Genomic DNA, 16717 nt, shown 5'->3' with positions numbered 1-16717 from the left:
CCCTTTATTATTGGGGACATAATCCCGAGAGGATTATATCCATTCATTTAAGATAAGATAAAATAGCACAATATAGCAATATAGCACAAATAGCGCAACATACTTAACTGGTTAACTTTATTTGTGATATAACAATAGTTAAGGTATGCAACCTTTATTATTGTGAAGATTAGCCCAGAAGGAATATTTCAATTGCTTTTGGAATGTTTAGGCAATTACGGAGATTTGTATGAAGTTTGAAATGTATTATTGAATGTTAAAAAAATAGTTGAGGTACATACCCTTTGTTATTGGGGAGACAGTCCCTAGAGGATTATATCCATTCATTTTGGAGTGTTTAGGAGTAATAATGATATAATTAACTGGGTAACTTTATTAATTTGTGATATAAAAATAGTTATGGCATGCAAGCTTTATCATTAAGAAGATTAGCCCAGAAGGAAAGATTTTATTATTTGGCGAAATAAAAATAGTTGGGACATACAACCAATATAATTGGGAAGATTAACCCTGGAGTCTTATTGTGTGATTATTCAGTGGCTTTTTATTACATTTGACTTAACGGGGCCTTCGAGGATTGGGGAATTTCGGGGATAAACCCTCGCTGTCGGCCCCTGACAGCGTCCTCGGTATCTTTAGCACTGACGAATGAGCCTGTCTGCCTTACTGAGCTGTCTAACTAATTACCTGTCTAGTTGACCACCTATCTAACTATCTTGTCTAACTACCTGTCTAAACTAATCACCTGTCTGACTGACCACCTGTCTGAGTTAGCTGTCTGACTGACCACCTGTCTGACTGACCACCTGTCTGACTGACCACCTGTCTGAGTTAGCTGTCTGACTGACCACCTGTCTGACTGACCACCTGTCTAACAAAGCTTAGCAACCACCTAGTACCACTTTAGCAACCACTTTATATTATCTATACACATCCTACTAACTATGACTACTACTACTACTGCTAAAAGTGCTACAAATACTAATGCTACTACTACTTCTACTGTTACTATTACTTATACTATTGCCACTACCACTGCCACCTTTTTTACTCTTGTTTAACTCTTTTCATGCTGAGCAGCAATCACACGCATTTTCGCCAGAAAATGCTCCATTGTAGTTTATTTTGCTTTTTCTGTCCTGTCAGTTTTTTTTGTTGTTGTACGGATTCTTCTTCTTCTTCTTCTTCCCTATCTGGATCTCAGAAACCATAAGACCTACAGTAGCCAAACTTTCCAGATTGGAAATCTGAACCACTACTCGGGCAACAAAAATTACACTAATCGGCCAGATGGTGGCGCTATAACAACCCACTTTACATTTTGGTCCGTAACTTCTAAACCGTATGTCATAGAATCAAAATCATGTTTTCCTTGGATTCCTTGGGTCGTGACACATCTATCCATATAGGTCCCATTTCCGTCTAACTAGATTTTCCACCACTAGATTTTCTGCCAATTTGGATTTTCTTGAAAACCTATTTTTGCGAACTATTTTTGCGAATTTTTGCAAACACTTGGTATGTATTATCTTTGGACGCCCATGACTAAAAGTTATCCAAAAAAATGTGATATTCCATACCATTTTTATATAATTGGCTTCCAAAGTTTAGTCAAAGGTTGTGGGTGGAGTCTATTTTACAAAAATTGCCGTAACTCATGAACGCATTGTGCTATCTTCACCAAATTTGGTACACTTATGCATGTATCTACTCTGAGGTACAATGCAAAACTGGCTATAATTTCGCCCATAGGGGGCACTACAGCAACATTTTAAATGCCCATAACTCGTAACTCAGTATTCCTTGGGTGAAGACGCATCATCTTTATAGGCCCCGCCCATTGCCGCAACATCAGATTTTTTGCCATTTTGAATTTTCATAGCATATTTTTGCGAACTCCTAGACTGTTGATGCAATCATCTCCAAATTTGGTGTGCATCATCTCTGGACTCCCATGATTAAAAGTTATTTAAAGATATTTGGTACTCTATATTGTTTGGCGTGGCTCATATTTGACAACATGAGCCTTAATAACGCAAAGTCCAACGCTCATTAAATTCAACAAACATCATCAGGTATTTCCCCCTGGTTACGCAGCAAAAGTTGGAGCGTATTGGCCCATAGGTGGCGCTATAGCAACATTACAACTTTAAATAGCCATACACATTCATTGTATTTATATCTCAGTCATGGTATAAAGTATAAACCCCATTCAAATTTCAAAATGCCATACCTAAGCTCATAATGATGACATGTATACTTTATGAGTTAACACACGTAAATCAAGGGAGCTCCCTTCACTTCCATTTTATTACAGATTCTCTCCTAAATGTATCAGGATCATAGAGACCAAACACGCCACAGGGGTCAAACCTGCACATTGGTCCATATCACACATTTACCCCAGAGGTCATCAGGTGTTGGACCCCGTCATTGCTGCCTGCGGATATATTTTTGTTTTTTGTAATTTTTTTGTTTTGATTTTGTAATTTTTTCCTTAGTATTTGAAGTAGTTTCCTTTTGTTTCATTCTGTTGTTTTTTCATTTGTTTTTTATTCTTTGTGTTTTGATTTTTTTTGTTAGATTTTCCTCTAATCGTTCTCTCTCTCTCTTTCTCACTTCCTGTTTCTTCTGTCATTTCTTTATCTTTTATTCTTGTTTCTTTCTATGCTGATGATCTATCTATGCTATCCATCTATGCTGATGATTTATTTCTCTCTCTCCGTCTCCAGGCGGAGACTTCCTGTCTTTCTTGAGGAAAAGGAAGGATGAGTTGAAGACCAAGCAGCTCGTCCGATTCGCTGTTGATGCTGCCGCCGGCATGACGTACCTGGAGAGCAGGAACTGTATTCACAGGTAACTACCATCACTTTAGTAACTTTATAGTTACTTTTAGTTGCTTACAGTTACTTTTAACTAAGTTTTACAGGTTGTAACAACACATTATGTAATAACACGACAAAATGTAATAAATTTTCACTTCATTATGTAATAACACTCGCATTTTGTAATAATCTGCCGCATTTTGTAATACACAGCCTGAACGCAATATGTAATACATTTCCCCGCATTTTGTAATAAATGATTACATATTGCGGTGGTTATTTGTCATACACAGTGGCAATTCAAGGTGTTTTACAAAGATTAAAAGATTTATAAGAACAATGAATGAATAAATAAATAGTGGTGTAGATAAAAATAAGATTTAAAATAAGTTTAAAATTTTTTAAAGAACTCAAATAGCTCAACTAAAAACATCCATAAACAGTGTGGTTTTGAGTCCTGATCAATCAATCAAGTTTTTATTTGTCACATGTAATCATTCAGGTACAATCACAGTGAAATGTAATCCTGTCAGTTCTGATTCAAAAGTTTTGAGGATTTATTAGGTACTTTTAAGCTGGACAGGGAGTTTCAGAGATGCACAGCTTAGTGACTAAAGGTTATTTTCCAAGTTCAGCCCTGGCACTTCTGTACTAGCAGCAGAGAGGCCTGGCAGGAGTGTACTCCTTAAACATGTCTGTAATGTGTCTGGTCCCACACATGTATTGATTTATAAACAGGCAGCATTGTGTTATATTCAGTTCTGTGGCTGACAGGAAGCCGGTGTAGAGACTTCAGAGTCGGGGTGATGTGGTCTGACCTTCTGGTCTGTAAGAACTCCAGCAGCTGCACCTGAACAAGCTGAAGCTTTGTGATGGTGTTTTTGGGAGCTCTGTCAAAACACCATTGCAGTAATCTGCTAGAAATAAAAGTGTGAATGAGTTTTTCCAGGTCGGCTTTTGACATGAAGTCCCTGAGTTTGGCTGTATTTGTATTTGTAAGATGATAAAAAGCTGATCTTGTTTATGTGGCTATTTAGACTAAGATCAGAGTCACTATAACGCCGGTCTAATTTAATATTTGGGAAGTTTAATTTAGCTTAATTGTTAAAAATATAACGTGTACAGATGAAGACATCCATTTTGGTTGGTTATTACATAATGCACTGTATTATTACATTTTCATCATAAAAAAAGTGCCTCTCTCTCTTCCTCCCTCCATCCTTCCATCACAGGGACCTGGCAGCCAGGAACTGTCTGGTGGGAGACGGCAGCGTGTTGAAGATCAGTGATTTTGGGATGAGCAGACAGGAAGACGACGGAGTTTATTCTTCTTCTGGTTTGAAGCAGATTCCCATCAAGTGGACGGCTCCCGAGGCGCTCAACTACGGTGAGAAAAACAACCCCAGAATACCTATGTTATTTTATGTTTGTTCTTGTTTACATGTTTTTGTTTGGACTACGGTGAGAAAAACAACCCCAGAATACTGGGTTCTGATTGCCTGAGAGAAAGAGGGAAAAAATTAGGGGAAAAAGGGCAGATTTTTTTCTGGTGTGTTTTGGGGATTTTTTTTTACCTTTATTACAGTGTCTCCTATGTTATTTTATGTTTGTTCTTGTTTACATGTTTTTGTTTGGACTACGGTGAGAAAAACAACCCAAACAAGCCACAACACTGCGCTCTGTTTGGTTGGTAGGGAGTCAGCTGAGTGTAGAGGAGTGGTTAGTTTGTATGGTTAGTGTGTTTTATTTTGTATTTATTTTTTGCTCAAATTATTTTTAGCATTATTACTCTTATTAGTATTATTATTATTCTTACATTATGAATATTGTATTTTCATTTATTTTATTTTTTTATGTTTTGCTTCCTTTTCCTTTTTTTTTTTTTGTTGTGTTTGTTTTTGTTTTAACTACAGTGAGAGAAAATTGCCATAACTTATGAACGCATTGTGATATCTGTGCTATAAATGTGGTACATGTGCAGGTATCTACTCCCAGGTAATGTGCAACATTTGGTGTCATATATACACATATTTACCCCAGATGTCATCATGTGCTTGGACCCCGTTAATTGCCGCTTGCGGCTATATTTGTTCTGATTATTATTATTATTCCGTTTCTGCCATAAAAGTATCTGGGTCTCATAACCCGTAAGGACTGCAGGTCTCAGACTTGGCAGATGTGTTCAAAGTCTCAGCCGCTGCTCATGGAAAAAAGAAATACACCCATCAACCCTGCAGAGGTTGTCAGGTGCTGGGACCGCGCCAGTTGCCGCTTGCGGCTATATTTGCATTTATTCTTGAATTTTTAGTTTCTTATCTGTTTTCAATTTTCTATGTAGTTTTTTGAGTTTTTACACTTATTTGTTTGGTTTTTCTCTTTTCTTTTTGTTTTTTTCTCTTACTCGTTTCTTTTTTGTGGCTTTTTTGTCTATTTTTTCATTTTTTTCCCCCCTCTATTTTCTTTTCTTTTTCTGTTTATTTTTTGTTTTTTCTCTGTTTTCTTTAACCTGTTTTCACTTTTTCAACTTGTTTCTGTATTCTTTTTGTTGTTTTTCTCCATTGGTCTCCACTCCTTGGCTGTGGCCGGAATGGATCGCTGTTCCCTCTCTTGTATTTCCTACATAGTGCTGCTCTATTAGTGCACTAATTAGTGGTAAATCACACATGATTATTGAGTGAATTCGGACACTTAATTCATCATCATTCATCATCACCTGCGTCTGCATTCACCAGTCGCATAAACAAATGTTTCAACTAACATTTGACAAGTTAGCAATATTCCTTCAAAGCAACATATCTGTGTCACCAGCTGACATTAAACAGAAAAAAATATTCACCGACGTTCCCATCTAGTCGTTTTCCGACCTTATGTCGGTGAATAAATATTCTATGTGTCGGAGTTGTGTGCAGCTACTTTTTTCTGTTTATTTTCACACAGGCAGCACTTCCCCAGTCCAGCTGTGCGGGTTCCTTCAGGTTCTGGACTTCTCACCAGCTGACATTAACACAACACACGTTACAATAAGCTGTGTACCGTATAACTTGCAGCTAGAGATAAAAACCTTCCTGAACAACAGACCTTAATGTTCATGTTAGCGTTAACAAACTCAAATTAGCCTAACAAAACGTGCACTTATAATTAATTATGAATTGGCAGTTAAAAGAAAACATCTTCATTTGTAAACGAGGTTTGGTGAAGAAGAGGATGCCGTCATTATAAAACCACAGAAGGGTTACAGCTTCGTTGCTTGGTAACGGCCAGGTGACGACAGACTCGCAATGCATTGTGGTATACTTTCACCGTTTTAGTGACCGGGCTTGTTCACTAGATATTACAGTGCATTGTGGGAAATATGTAGTGCCCTCAAAATCATTCCACAATATCATTTTGCGATTCGGACACTAACAAAAACTGTCTGACGTACGTCTGAGTGCCCTGAAACTCAGAGTGATCCATTCCAGCCACAGCCCAGCTCTTTTTAATCTGTTTTTTCCTGGATGTTTTATTATGTTTTCCTCATGGTAAAATTATGAAATTCCTATGAATTAACTGTTTCTATATCTAAATTAATTGAAAACTAATGATAATAAAAATATATATTATAAAATATATTTATTATAAACAGATATTACGTAAATACAAAAAATTCTAGAAATTCTCCCCAATAAAACAAACCAAACTTCATCTTCCTATCTCATTCCTACAGAAACCTTTACAAAACACTTTTACACCAATCACAGTTTGTTGCAGTTTCATTTCTCTGGCATCTGATTGGCTCCTGCAGGTCGCTACAGCTCGGAGAGCGACGTGTGGAGCTACGGCATCCTGCTGTGGGAAACCTTCAGCCTGGGGGTGTGTCCTTACCCCGGCATGACCAATCAGCAGGCCCGAGAGCAAGTGGAGAAAGGTAAACAACAAAGGAGGGGGCGGGACTTAAGTTGAGGTAAACCAATTTTAAAAAAAGGAAGAAAAGTGAGAGTAAGAAGAGGAAAAACGTTGATGTTTAAAAAATTTAAGTGACAAATTGAAAGAAATTCAGAATTGAATGAATCCAATTAAGGAAATGGATTAAAAAAAAAGAAAAAAATTGGAAAAAAAGAAAAAATGTGTAGTTTATACTGGTACAAAACAATATAAAGTGTTTTTTATTTGTTCGAATAAGTTTAAAGTTTGTTGTCTTAATTATTTTATAATAAATACTGTTAACTAAACCAGTGTTCATTTTGACAGCAAATTTTTTAGTCATAGTCTTCTGACTAAAATGCCATTTAGTTTTAGTCGTATTTTAGTCATCTGACTTGTTTTAGTTTTAGTCTAGTTTTAGTTGACCAAATATACGATTTTAGTCAACTAAATCTACTGTAGATTTAGTTGACTAAAATCTTATATAAAAATATAAAATCTTATATTTACAGAAGAATAGAAACGAGGCTCCTTTCACAGAGAAATGTGCTTTTCTGCCCCTCTGCCCTGCTGCATCTCTCTGCTGTCAGCTTCTCCTGTATCTTTACATCCTTACATTACAGTTACATCCTTACATTACAGTTACATCCTTACATTACAGTTACATCCTTACATTACAGTTACATCCTTACATTACAGTTACATCCTTACATTACAGCCTGTAACACTGTGACATTATCTGCTCTGTTTTACTGCTCAGCTCCTCTGGTCCAGACTGTCCTGCTCCTCCTCAGGACCGGTCCTTTTCCTTCTGTGAAAACATTTTTCAATATTAATCTGGATTGAGGGAGCAAACATTCAGAGTCAGAGTTAAAAAGTTAATATTAACGTTATCAGTCCAGTCAGTGGATACTGACTAGCAGCTATATAAAGCTAATCTGCTAATCTTGGAAACCAAGCTGTATTCCAAATAACGTTAATAACTCTTAATTTTTCTTTTCGGGAAGTCAGCCGGTCGTCGTCTTGGCATGGGAAAAAAATCACGCCCGTGTGAGTAATGGGAGGCACACTGACTGGTTCGGTGAGAGAGAGAGAGAGAGAGCGACAGAGAGAGCGACAGAGAATGAGAGAGAGAGAGAGCGAGAGAGACAGAGAATGAGAGAGAGAGCGAGAGAGTGAGAGAGAGAGAGCGAGAGAGACAGAGAATGAGAGAGAGAGCGACAGAGAGAGCGAGAGAGTGAGAGAGAGAGAGCGACAGAGAGAGCGAGAGAGACAGAACGAGAGAGAGAGCGACAGAGACTACTTCTGTTTTCTCTTCCCAACTCCTCGTCTCGTTTTTATTTGACGAAAGTGTCAATACATTTCATCATAGTTTTTGTCATCATAAATTATTTTTTATTTAGTTATTGTCTTGTTTTCATCAATGAAAAAATGTTGACAAAAACTATGATGAAAATTATTTGTCAACAAAATTAACAGTGAACTAAACCCCAGGGGGTTCAATTACTCAGTTCAGTTACTCTTTAAAAACAGTTGGGTTTTTTTGCTCAAAACCTAGTCTTTTCTTTTTTTTTTCTTTTTTTTCTGAAAGGTAAACAAAAAAAGTGGGATGCAATTTTTTTCCCTCTCTAATTCTTCATTCTTTTCTCTGCCCAACCCCTCCTGTTTTTCTCTGTGACTCCTCCCCCTTTCCTCAATGACTCCTCCCCCTTTCCTGGCCTTTCCCCCCTCAGGTTACAGGATGGCGTGTCCGCAGCGCTGTCCGGACGAAGTTTACAAGGTGATGCAGCGCTGCTGGCAGTACAATCCCGAAGAGAGGCCTAAGTTCGCCGACCTGCAGCGTGACCTCGCCACCATCAAGAAGAAATAACGGCGGGAAAAAGAAAATTCGCAAAATGGTGGGAAAATAAAAGCGGTGTGACGACGGTGAAAAAGTGGGGAAAAAAGAGGATTTGGATGTTTTCTTCGATATTTGGCATTGTTTTTGGCATGACGTGGCTAGTGGGTGGTTAAGACTTTAAGAGGATAGCATGGACTTACCGTGCATATTTAGCATCTGTAAACATGTTACAATATGCGTTAAACTAGTTAAAAACATGCAACAACTTGCTAAACAAACTAAAAAAATCATGCTAAAAGTGCAGTTTTTCGAAGGTCTTTTTTTCCTTATTTTTAAGAGCTGTTTTTGGCAGGTTGCAGACGTGGCTAGCAGGTGTTAATTATGCTAAAAGTGCAATTTTAGAAGGCCATAGCGACTTTCTCGGGCGGAGCTAGACTCTCAGCACAGAGGGGGCGGAGCATTCTCGAGGGGCCCTTCTGATAAAGTCATTTTAAAATTCACAACTGTAAAATAGCTGATATGTCCTATCCTATACTGTCCTATCCTATCCATAAACATAACTTGTCACTTATTGAGCCAAGCAAGCCGATGTCTAAGAAAACATACAGTGAAGCCGCTTTGTCAGACAAGCTTGTTCTGAAGAACAAAAAAAGAAAACAGGTTGCCAGTCGCGTTCAAATGTTTCAGCACCGAGGACAGCGTGCGGTTCAGCACCACAGACAGTTCAGCACCACAGACAGTTCAGCACCACGGACAGTTCAGCACCACAGACAGTTCAGCACCACAGACAGTTCAGCACCACGGACAGTTCAGCACCACAGACAGTTCAGCACCACAGACAGTTCAGCACCACGGACAGTTCAGCACCACGGACAGTTCAGCACCACAGACAGTTCAGCACCACAGACAGTTCAGCACCACAGACACAGACAGGCTGTCGCTGTCTATCGGCGGTGGTGCTGAACCAGCAGGTCAGGTGCACTGTCTCAGTACCATGTCTTTCTTCCACGGGAATAACATAAATATAAAATAGACAGCGGTCTACAACACTATACAAGGCCTATTCAAATATAAAATAGACAGTAACACCACAGGCAGTGACACAGATAGGTGCCGAGATGCGGTAAGCATGGAGTTGAACAACAGATTAATCTAACATAATTACATGTAATTACACGCATTCACGGACACATGTAAATTAGGCTATAATGAAAAAGTAGCTCAGTAGGGGGGCTCCTGGGGAGGTCGCCCCTCTGCCCCGCGGTTGCTCCACTACTAGACTTTCTCCTTGTTTTGACATTTTTGCCAGGACATTGGCGTGGCTAAATGGGTGGTAATGACGCAAAGAGGTTAGCATTTGTTTTTAGCATCTTAAAACATGTTAATGTATGTGAAAAGCTTGCGAAAATACGTTAAAAACGTGCCAAAAATATGCTTAAAGTGCAGATTCTGAAGGCCAAGAAGAGTTTTCCTTAATTTTTCTGTATTGTTTTTGGCAGGTAGTCGGCATGGCTAGTGGGTGGTTATGACGCGAAAAGGTTAGTATGGACTTATCATGCGTTGTTAGCATCTGAAAACATTGAAATGTCCATTAAACTAGCTAACATGCGAAACTTGCTAAAAATGCTAAAAAAATGAATGCAATTTTTGAAGAACAAGTTGCCTTTTCCTTCTATTCCCTGGTTATTTTCAACAGGAAGTGGGCATGGCTAGAAAGTGGTAATGATGCTAACAGGTTAGCATGGATTTATCATATTAAGGTGCTAAAATCATACTAAAAAGTAAAGATTTGGTGAAAAGATGCATTTTTTTGAAGGTCTTTTCCTCCTATTTTCCTTGTTTTTGACAGGAAGTGAGCGTGGTTAGCGATGGATTTAGCATTCCTCTTTAACCATCTGAAAACATGCTATAATATATTAGAAACATGGTAAAAAGGTCTCAAATCTCGTTCAAAAGAAGCTAAAATAAAACTTTTTTGAAGGTTAAGTGTGAAACAGGAAGTTGGTCAATTTTTCAAATTTATTTTCAACATTAAGTAGGTGTGGTTTGTGGGTGCTAACAATGCTGAGAGTTTAACATGGTTCTTTATTCATGATTTTCAACAGGAATTAGGCGTGGCTAGCAAATGCTAACAGCTTAGTATTGTACATGCAAAATTCCTGCTAAAACATGCTTAAAAAATGCAAAAACATGCTAAAAACACTAAAAAAGGATTTGTCCTTTGTTCTCATTGTTTTTAAACAGGAAGTGGGCGTGGCTAACATGCTGTAGTGCTGTTGAACGGTTAACATTGTCTTAGCATGTTTAATGAGATGCTAAAAACATGCTTAAAATACGAAGAACTGTGGTAAAAACAAGGTCAAATATTCCTATTTCGTGACCAAAATGCAGCTATCAGGCGACGCCACCTTACCCACAATGCACCTGGGTTATTTAATGCCGCTAGCTAGGAGGGGAGGAGTTTTTCTTGTTTATTTTTTTCCATTATTTTATCACTTTGTTTTGTAAAACTTTTTAACACTAAAAACTGACAACTGACAAACGTTTCCACTGTTGAGGACCAATCATTGCTTCCTTTCCGTTGTCGCCGATTAAAACATTACACTAATAAAAAATATCATTGTAGTTGCATTTTTAAAATTTTGTTTTTTAGTTGTTTTTTTTTTGTGTTTTAGCTGTTTAGCTAGCATGTTTTTCCGCTCAAGTTATTTACTTTTGGCGCCGTCTTTACAAAATTTGTGATCTTTGTGCCTTTATTTAAAAAAATGAAATAAGATTTAATTGGATTTTTTTTCTTAACTTTTATATTTATTTATTTTTTTTAAGCACCTGTCAATCATTACAGACCAAGTCGTTTTTTTTTGTTTTTTTTAGTTTCCAGGAAGTGGTTTTTTTTGCCAATCGTGGAATGTCTAAAACAAAACTTTTACAAGTATCCTTCCTGATGGATCCTTTTTACATAAATAAATGTTTTATCTCAAAAGAATAAAAAGTGGCTAAATTATTTTAGAATTTCCTGTGAATTTAATTGGTCTAAAAATCTTTAAATCTTTAAACTTTGTCAGTTAAGTGATTTCTTTTACAGCAACAAATACATATATTTTTTTATTTCTTTTTTCAGCACTTAACAAGTATACATTCATAACCAAATTTGGTTGTCATGGCAACTGTTCCTTTGTAAAAAAAACAAAAAAACATTTTGGACCAAATAAATACTTGCAATAAAAGAAAACAACCAATCGGCACCCATTTCTTAAAAAAATAAAAATAGAAAATGAAAATGAAAATGCGAAATAATGAAAATAGTAAAAATGATTGGTTGACACCACTTCCTGGATTCCAAGAGGAGGGCGGAGCTTACATCGTCTTTCCAGAATTCCTCAGCGCCTCCTACTGACTGTAACTGTAAATACTTGTAAGATGTTATTATTATTATTATAATTGTGTTGCTTTTTTTTTTTAAATCAATTTTCTTTATTTTAATTTTTACTGTTATTTTTTGTTTATTTTGCTCCCGAACACTAATCGTTTGTTTATGCTCTTTATAAAAAAAATATGTAGCCTATTTCATGAAAATAAAACACAATGTGTATGAATGTTTCTGGTGTGTGTGTATTTTTAATAAATTTTAAATAAAAATGCTGAAAAATGTTGATTTTTTTTTTTATAGTTTTGGATAAATTTAAAAAAAAACACTGAAATATTGAGGTGCAAATTGCAAAATCATGACAAGAACAATGACTTTTCTGCAAAGATAAATCAATAATAACACTGCTTACTTTGCAGAATCTATGTAAAGAAAAAAAAATGTGAAGCAAATTATGTAACATTTTTATTTTTTATTAGAAACCAAAATAAAAATGTCAATTTCTCATGAAAACAATGTACATTCATACAAACAGTCCAAGATAATGTCCATATTTTTTACATTTATTTTTAATACATACCTCAATTTTTATTAGTTTTTGACCTTTCTTACAAAAACAATAGCCACAATTAAACATCAAAACATGTTTTCTACTTGTTTTTGGCTTGTTTACTTTTAGTACAAGTGAAACATTTGAACATTTTTTATTATATTTTAAAGTGTTATTATATTTTAAACAATTTTTGTCTAGTTTTTTATTATTTTTTTCTATTCAGAACTGCAGATTGCCAAATAAGGTAAATGTTTTTGATTTATAATTATCATTGTACTTTATATATTTATTTTTGTTTTATTTTATTTCATTCAGAACTGCATATTACAAAATTAATTTTTACTTGCTAATTTTTCAATAAACTCTGCCAAATAAGCAAAACATTTTTGTGACTTTTTTTTGTGACTTTTTTTAATGTCTTTTTTTTTTTTTTTCAAAAAAGCTAAACATTTTAAAAAACAATTTTTTATTATTTACATTTTTAATATTTTCACATCAGAACTGCAGATTTCCAAATAAGGTCGGCAGTGTGGCTGGTTTGGGATGCGGCTTGTATCCAATTCGCTCGTTGATAAGCTCCGCCCTCGACGCCGTGGTGGAAGAAGCCGAGGCTCCGCCTCCGATGACGTCGATGCTGATGGAGGAAGCCCCACCCACCGCCGCGCTAGACTCCGCTTCCTCCCGCTGCCGCTTCCTGGCCTGAAGAGACAAAAAATAATTCAATATTGTAATATATTTAAAATGGATTATTTGGTTTAGTATCAACTAATCATTAGGTAATCTTTTTTTTTGTTATATTTTGTTTCATATTTGTTATGTTGACAATTTTTTACATTTCATTTTAAATTATTTTAATTACAATCTTTTCATTAATTTAATTTGTATTCATTTTTATATTAACTATTTGAATATAAGTGATATATGAAGAACTCATAATAATGGTTTTGCAATTGTTCTTGTTTATTACCATTTATTTTTATTTCATTCAACATTTTTTTTCTACAACTGATCTTACTACTTGTACCATATTTTATATATTTTTGAAATGATTTGACATATCCACATAATCTATTCTTATGAACATATAGTAGTGCGTGGAGTCTCTCCATTCTATTCTCATTAACAGCCATTAGAGTATATTTTATTACCTTATTTTATTTTTTATTCTTCTATACCTTGTCATTACATTCACACATCACACATACATTAATTCTAAATATTAGCCATATTAAAAAAATATATTTTACTTAGCCACATTATTTATTCTCCGTAATATGAATACTTTAAAATTATTTCTGATATTATCATTTAATATTTTAGTATTACAATTTTATTTTACATTGTTTTGATTTCAACTTTTATTTTTCATAATTGTATATTTGACTATTTGAATATACATAATATACAATAAATTTAATTATTTTTTATAACCATTTCATTTTGTTTTATTTAAAATTTCAGTTATTTCATTTTGGATTATTTTTTTAATTTGTTTTATTTTTCTATGACTCGTCTTACTTTGTTTACCACATTTTATGAATTCAAATTCTCCATATTTCTAAAAATCTCTGCATAATTGATTCTCATTAACATAACTAATAATGACTAATGAATGACCTCCAGCTCTTTCTTGACGCTCTCGAACTCCTCAGTGTCGTCCATCTTTAACTCCAGACGAGTCGGCTTCCTGCGCAGCATCTTCTCCTCTTTATTCCTTCTTTTTTTCTTTTTCTTTGTTTCCTTTCTTCCTCTAGTTTGCAGGGAAGCTAGGAGGAAAAATAGAAGCAAAAAATACGTGTTAATATTAAAGAGAGAGAAAAAAGAAGAAAAATTGAGAAGTTGGAGACAAACACATCAAAAGAAAGAACAGAAAAACTCAGACTGCAAGAAGTCATGGAGATGAACAAAGCACATTTACTCAGCATCACCCAGGACTCGAACTCACGACCTCTGACACCGAGGACAAGTCATGAAGTTGTTGAGCTGTCTGTCGGTGGTTTGAAGAGAGGAGCGTCACATGACTGAGGCAACCAGCAGGGTGCCCGATAACATCTGTCCATCCATATTAAGGCAAACTAGTGTCAAATATTCAGTTTTTAAGATCAAATTCTGAGAATTTGCGTTCTTTATCAGCAACAGAGAGATGTCTGTAATTTATTTGTACAAGGAGTGAATGCTCCATAAGTGAATAACTGATGTTTAAAGATGCTCTGTTTTCCATTCACTACAATGGGTTCCATAAAGGCAGAATTCAAATCATTTTAAAAAAATCCGTTTTTGAGTTAGAAGTCTGAAATTTTGTACGTTTCATCTACCAAGACAAGAAAATATTTTCTATTTTTTACATGAAGGTTGGACATTGAGTAAGCAGCAGTTCACCATGGCTGTGTACAGCACCGTTTACACTCAGACACTGACTGTGTTTACATGGACTTGAGTATCCCGGTTATGATCGGGTTTTTGAAGTATCCCGTTTTTGTGTTTGCGCATGTAAACATCATATCCCGATTTCAGAAACCCGGATAAGCCCTTATCCCGGTTTTGAGAAACCCGATTATGCTAGCTGGAGTACTCCGAAAGAAACCGGGATACTGTTGCATGTAAACATCTCATCCCGGTTTCTGACCGCCGCCGACTACCTGCGCAGGCGCGGCTTCAGCCGAGCGACGTGACAGAAAAACACAAACAACGGCGACAACGAGAGCGTCTCACTTCTGGAGCGATGAGGAAACGGAGTTTTGTCTTTCGGTGATGAAAGAATTAAATATACTCGGCAGTTTAGAGGGAGAAAGCATCGAAATGCTGACCTCAAGTCTGTAGTGTACAGACTACAGGACGCCGGTTTCCCAACACGTACAGTGGAGCCAGTCAGCTCACGGTGGAAAATACTAAAGAAACATGAATTTACTACGTGGCCAAACACCAAAACAAAACAGTCAAATTAATTTAAGGTTAACAGTTACAGAGGAATATCAGATCAAAATTGCCGGTTTGTGTTGTAAACATCACAGGCGCCTGCGCACACAGCATGCAGTAATCAGTAACCGGGATACTAGTATTGATCATGTATACGGGGATATGAATAACCAGATGTCTCTGTGTTCCATGTAAACGCCATATCCCGAATACGATCAGAACCGGGATAAGCCTCATAACCGGGACACTCAAGTCCATGTAAACACAGACACTTTGATGAGCTGTGGGCTCAATTTTTGATGAAATGAAAAACCCCACAATAGTTTTATTTGGGCAGGTCTAATGATGCTCTGTAGCGATTTTCATCTAATTTGTACAAAGTGTGTGGGACTAGTTAGATTTAATTTAATTTTACAATTTTTAATAAAAACAGTGGTGGACTTCATAATTTATTATAGGTACCAGTGTGTGAAAGTTTTGTCTTGTTTGGGCCGATAACCTCAGAACATTACAGAGCTGTATTGTTGATTTTTTATGATTTTTTAAAGTTTTGAACTTTAGACCGCTGCTGTAGCGCCACCATCTGGACGATTTGCCTCAGACTTTAGTGAGTGTCGTTTGGCACGGGACTGGAGCTGTGTGCCAAGTTTGGTGACTTTTCATGCATGGGAAGGCCGTTTTAATAAGAAAGAAATTAAGATAGAATAATAATACATACAAACACAATAGGGACCGGCCCCTAAGGGTGCGTTCCACAGGAAGTCGGAGGTCGGTAGTTCTGAGTTGGAACTAAATATAAATGCGTTCCAGTGCGTCTTCTCTGGAAAACATGGACGCAACAGCCTTTACCCGTTAACGTTAACGTTAACGGCAGCTATCTGACAGCTCGTTACGTTAGCAGGCGAGTTCATACAGCAAAGACTTCTATCTACTAACGAAGCACAAGTCACCGAATTATGTTACAAATGGAAACTACAAAGTTGTTACAACACGTTTTCATAACACAAAAACTACATATCAAGTAAAATCAAGTTTTATTAAGTACAGATTGATGCCGTGACGTCAGCTGTGTTTATGTCGGAGAACTCGGGGCGGAAAGAATTTTGTCCGACTTTCCGACCGGGAACTCCGACTTGAACGACCGTTCCTTTGCACTCTTCCGTGTCGGAAGTCGTTTTTCTCCGAGTTCTGAGTACAGTGGGATGCAGCCTAATTATTGGGGAAATTAGTCAAGAAATTACAATGAAAATGTACTTAATTTTCAACTAAAAAAAGAAAAATAAGATACAATTTAAAAAATTACAACAAAAAAA

The 16717-nt window shown here is 36.3% G+C and overlaps 2 protein-coding genes across 5 annotated transcripts in view; one reads left to right on the top strand and one right to left on the bottom strand.

Annotated features, from left to right (window-relative positions):
• fer (fer (fps/fes related) tyrosine kinase) overlaps nt 1-9385 on the top strand; it is a 51437-nt gene extending 42052 nt beyond the window's left edge. For all 4 annotated transcript variants that reach the window (XM_071911024.2, XM_071911023.2, XM_078289052.1 and 1 more), the window contains exons 17-20: nt 2733-2856; nt 4058-4212; nt 6610-6732; nt 8462-9385. In XM_071911024.2, the coding sequence (XP_071767125.1) occupies nt 2733-2856; nt 4058-4212; nt 6610-6732; nt 8462-8598 (539 nt within the window). In that variant the 3' untranslated portion in view covers nt 8599-9385. The remainder of the gene's footprint in view (nt 1-2732; nt 2857-4057; nt 4213-6609; nt 6733-8461) is intronic.
• Nucleotides 9386-12453: 3068 nt separating this feature from the next.
• The window catches only part of cdc26 (cell division cycle 26 homolog), a 9745-nt gene continuing 5481 nt past the window's right edge, over nt 12454-16717 (bottom strand). Inside the window, exons 2-3 of the mRNA XM_071911033.2 lie at nt 14106-14254; nt 12454-13187 (exon numbers count right to left, since the gene is read on the bottom strand). Coding sequence (XP_071767134.1) covers nt 12984-13187; nt 14106-14186 — 285 coding nt within the window. The 5' untranslated portion in view covers nt 14187-14254 and the 3' untranslated portion in view covers nt 12454-12983. The remainder of the gene's footprint in view (nt 13188-14105; nt 14255-16717) is intronic.

This window comes from Centroberyx gerrardi, chromosome 2 (assembly GCF_048128805.1).
Source record: "Centroberyx gerrardi isolate f3 chromosome 2, fCenGer3.hap1.cur.20231027, whole genome shotgun sequence".
Lineage (NCBI taxonomy): Eukaryota > Metazoa > Chordata > Actinopteri > Beryciformes > Berycidae > Centroberyx > Centroberyx gerrardi.
This window is presented reverse-complemented; position numbering and strand designations above follow the sequence as displayed.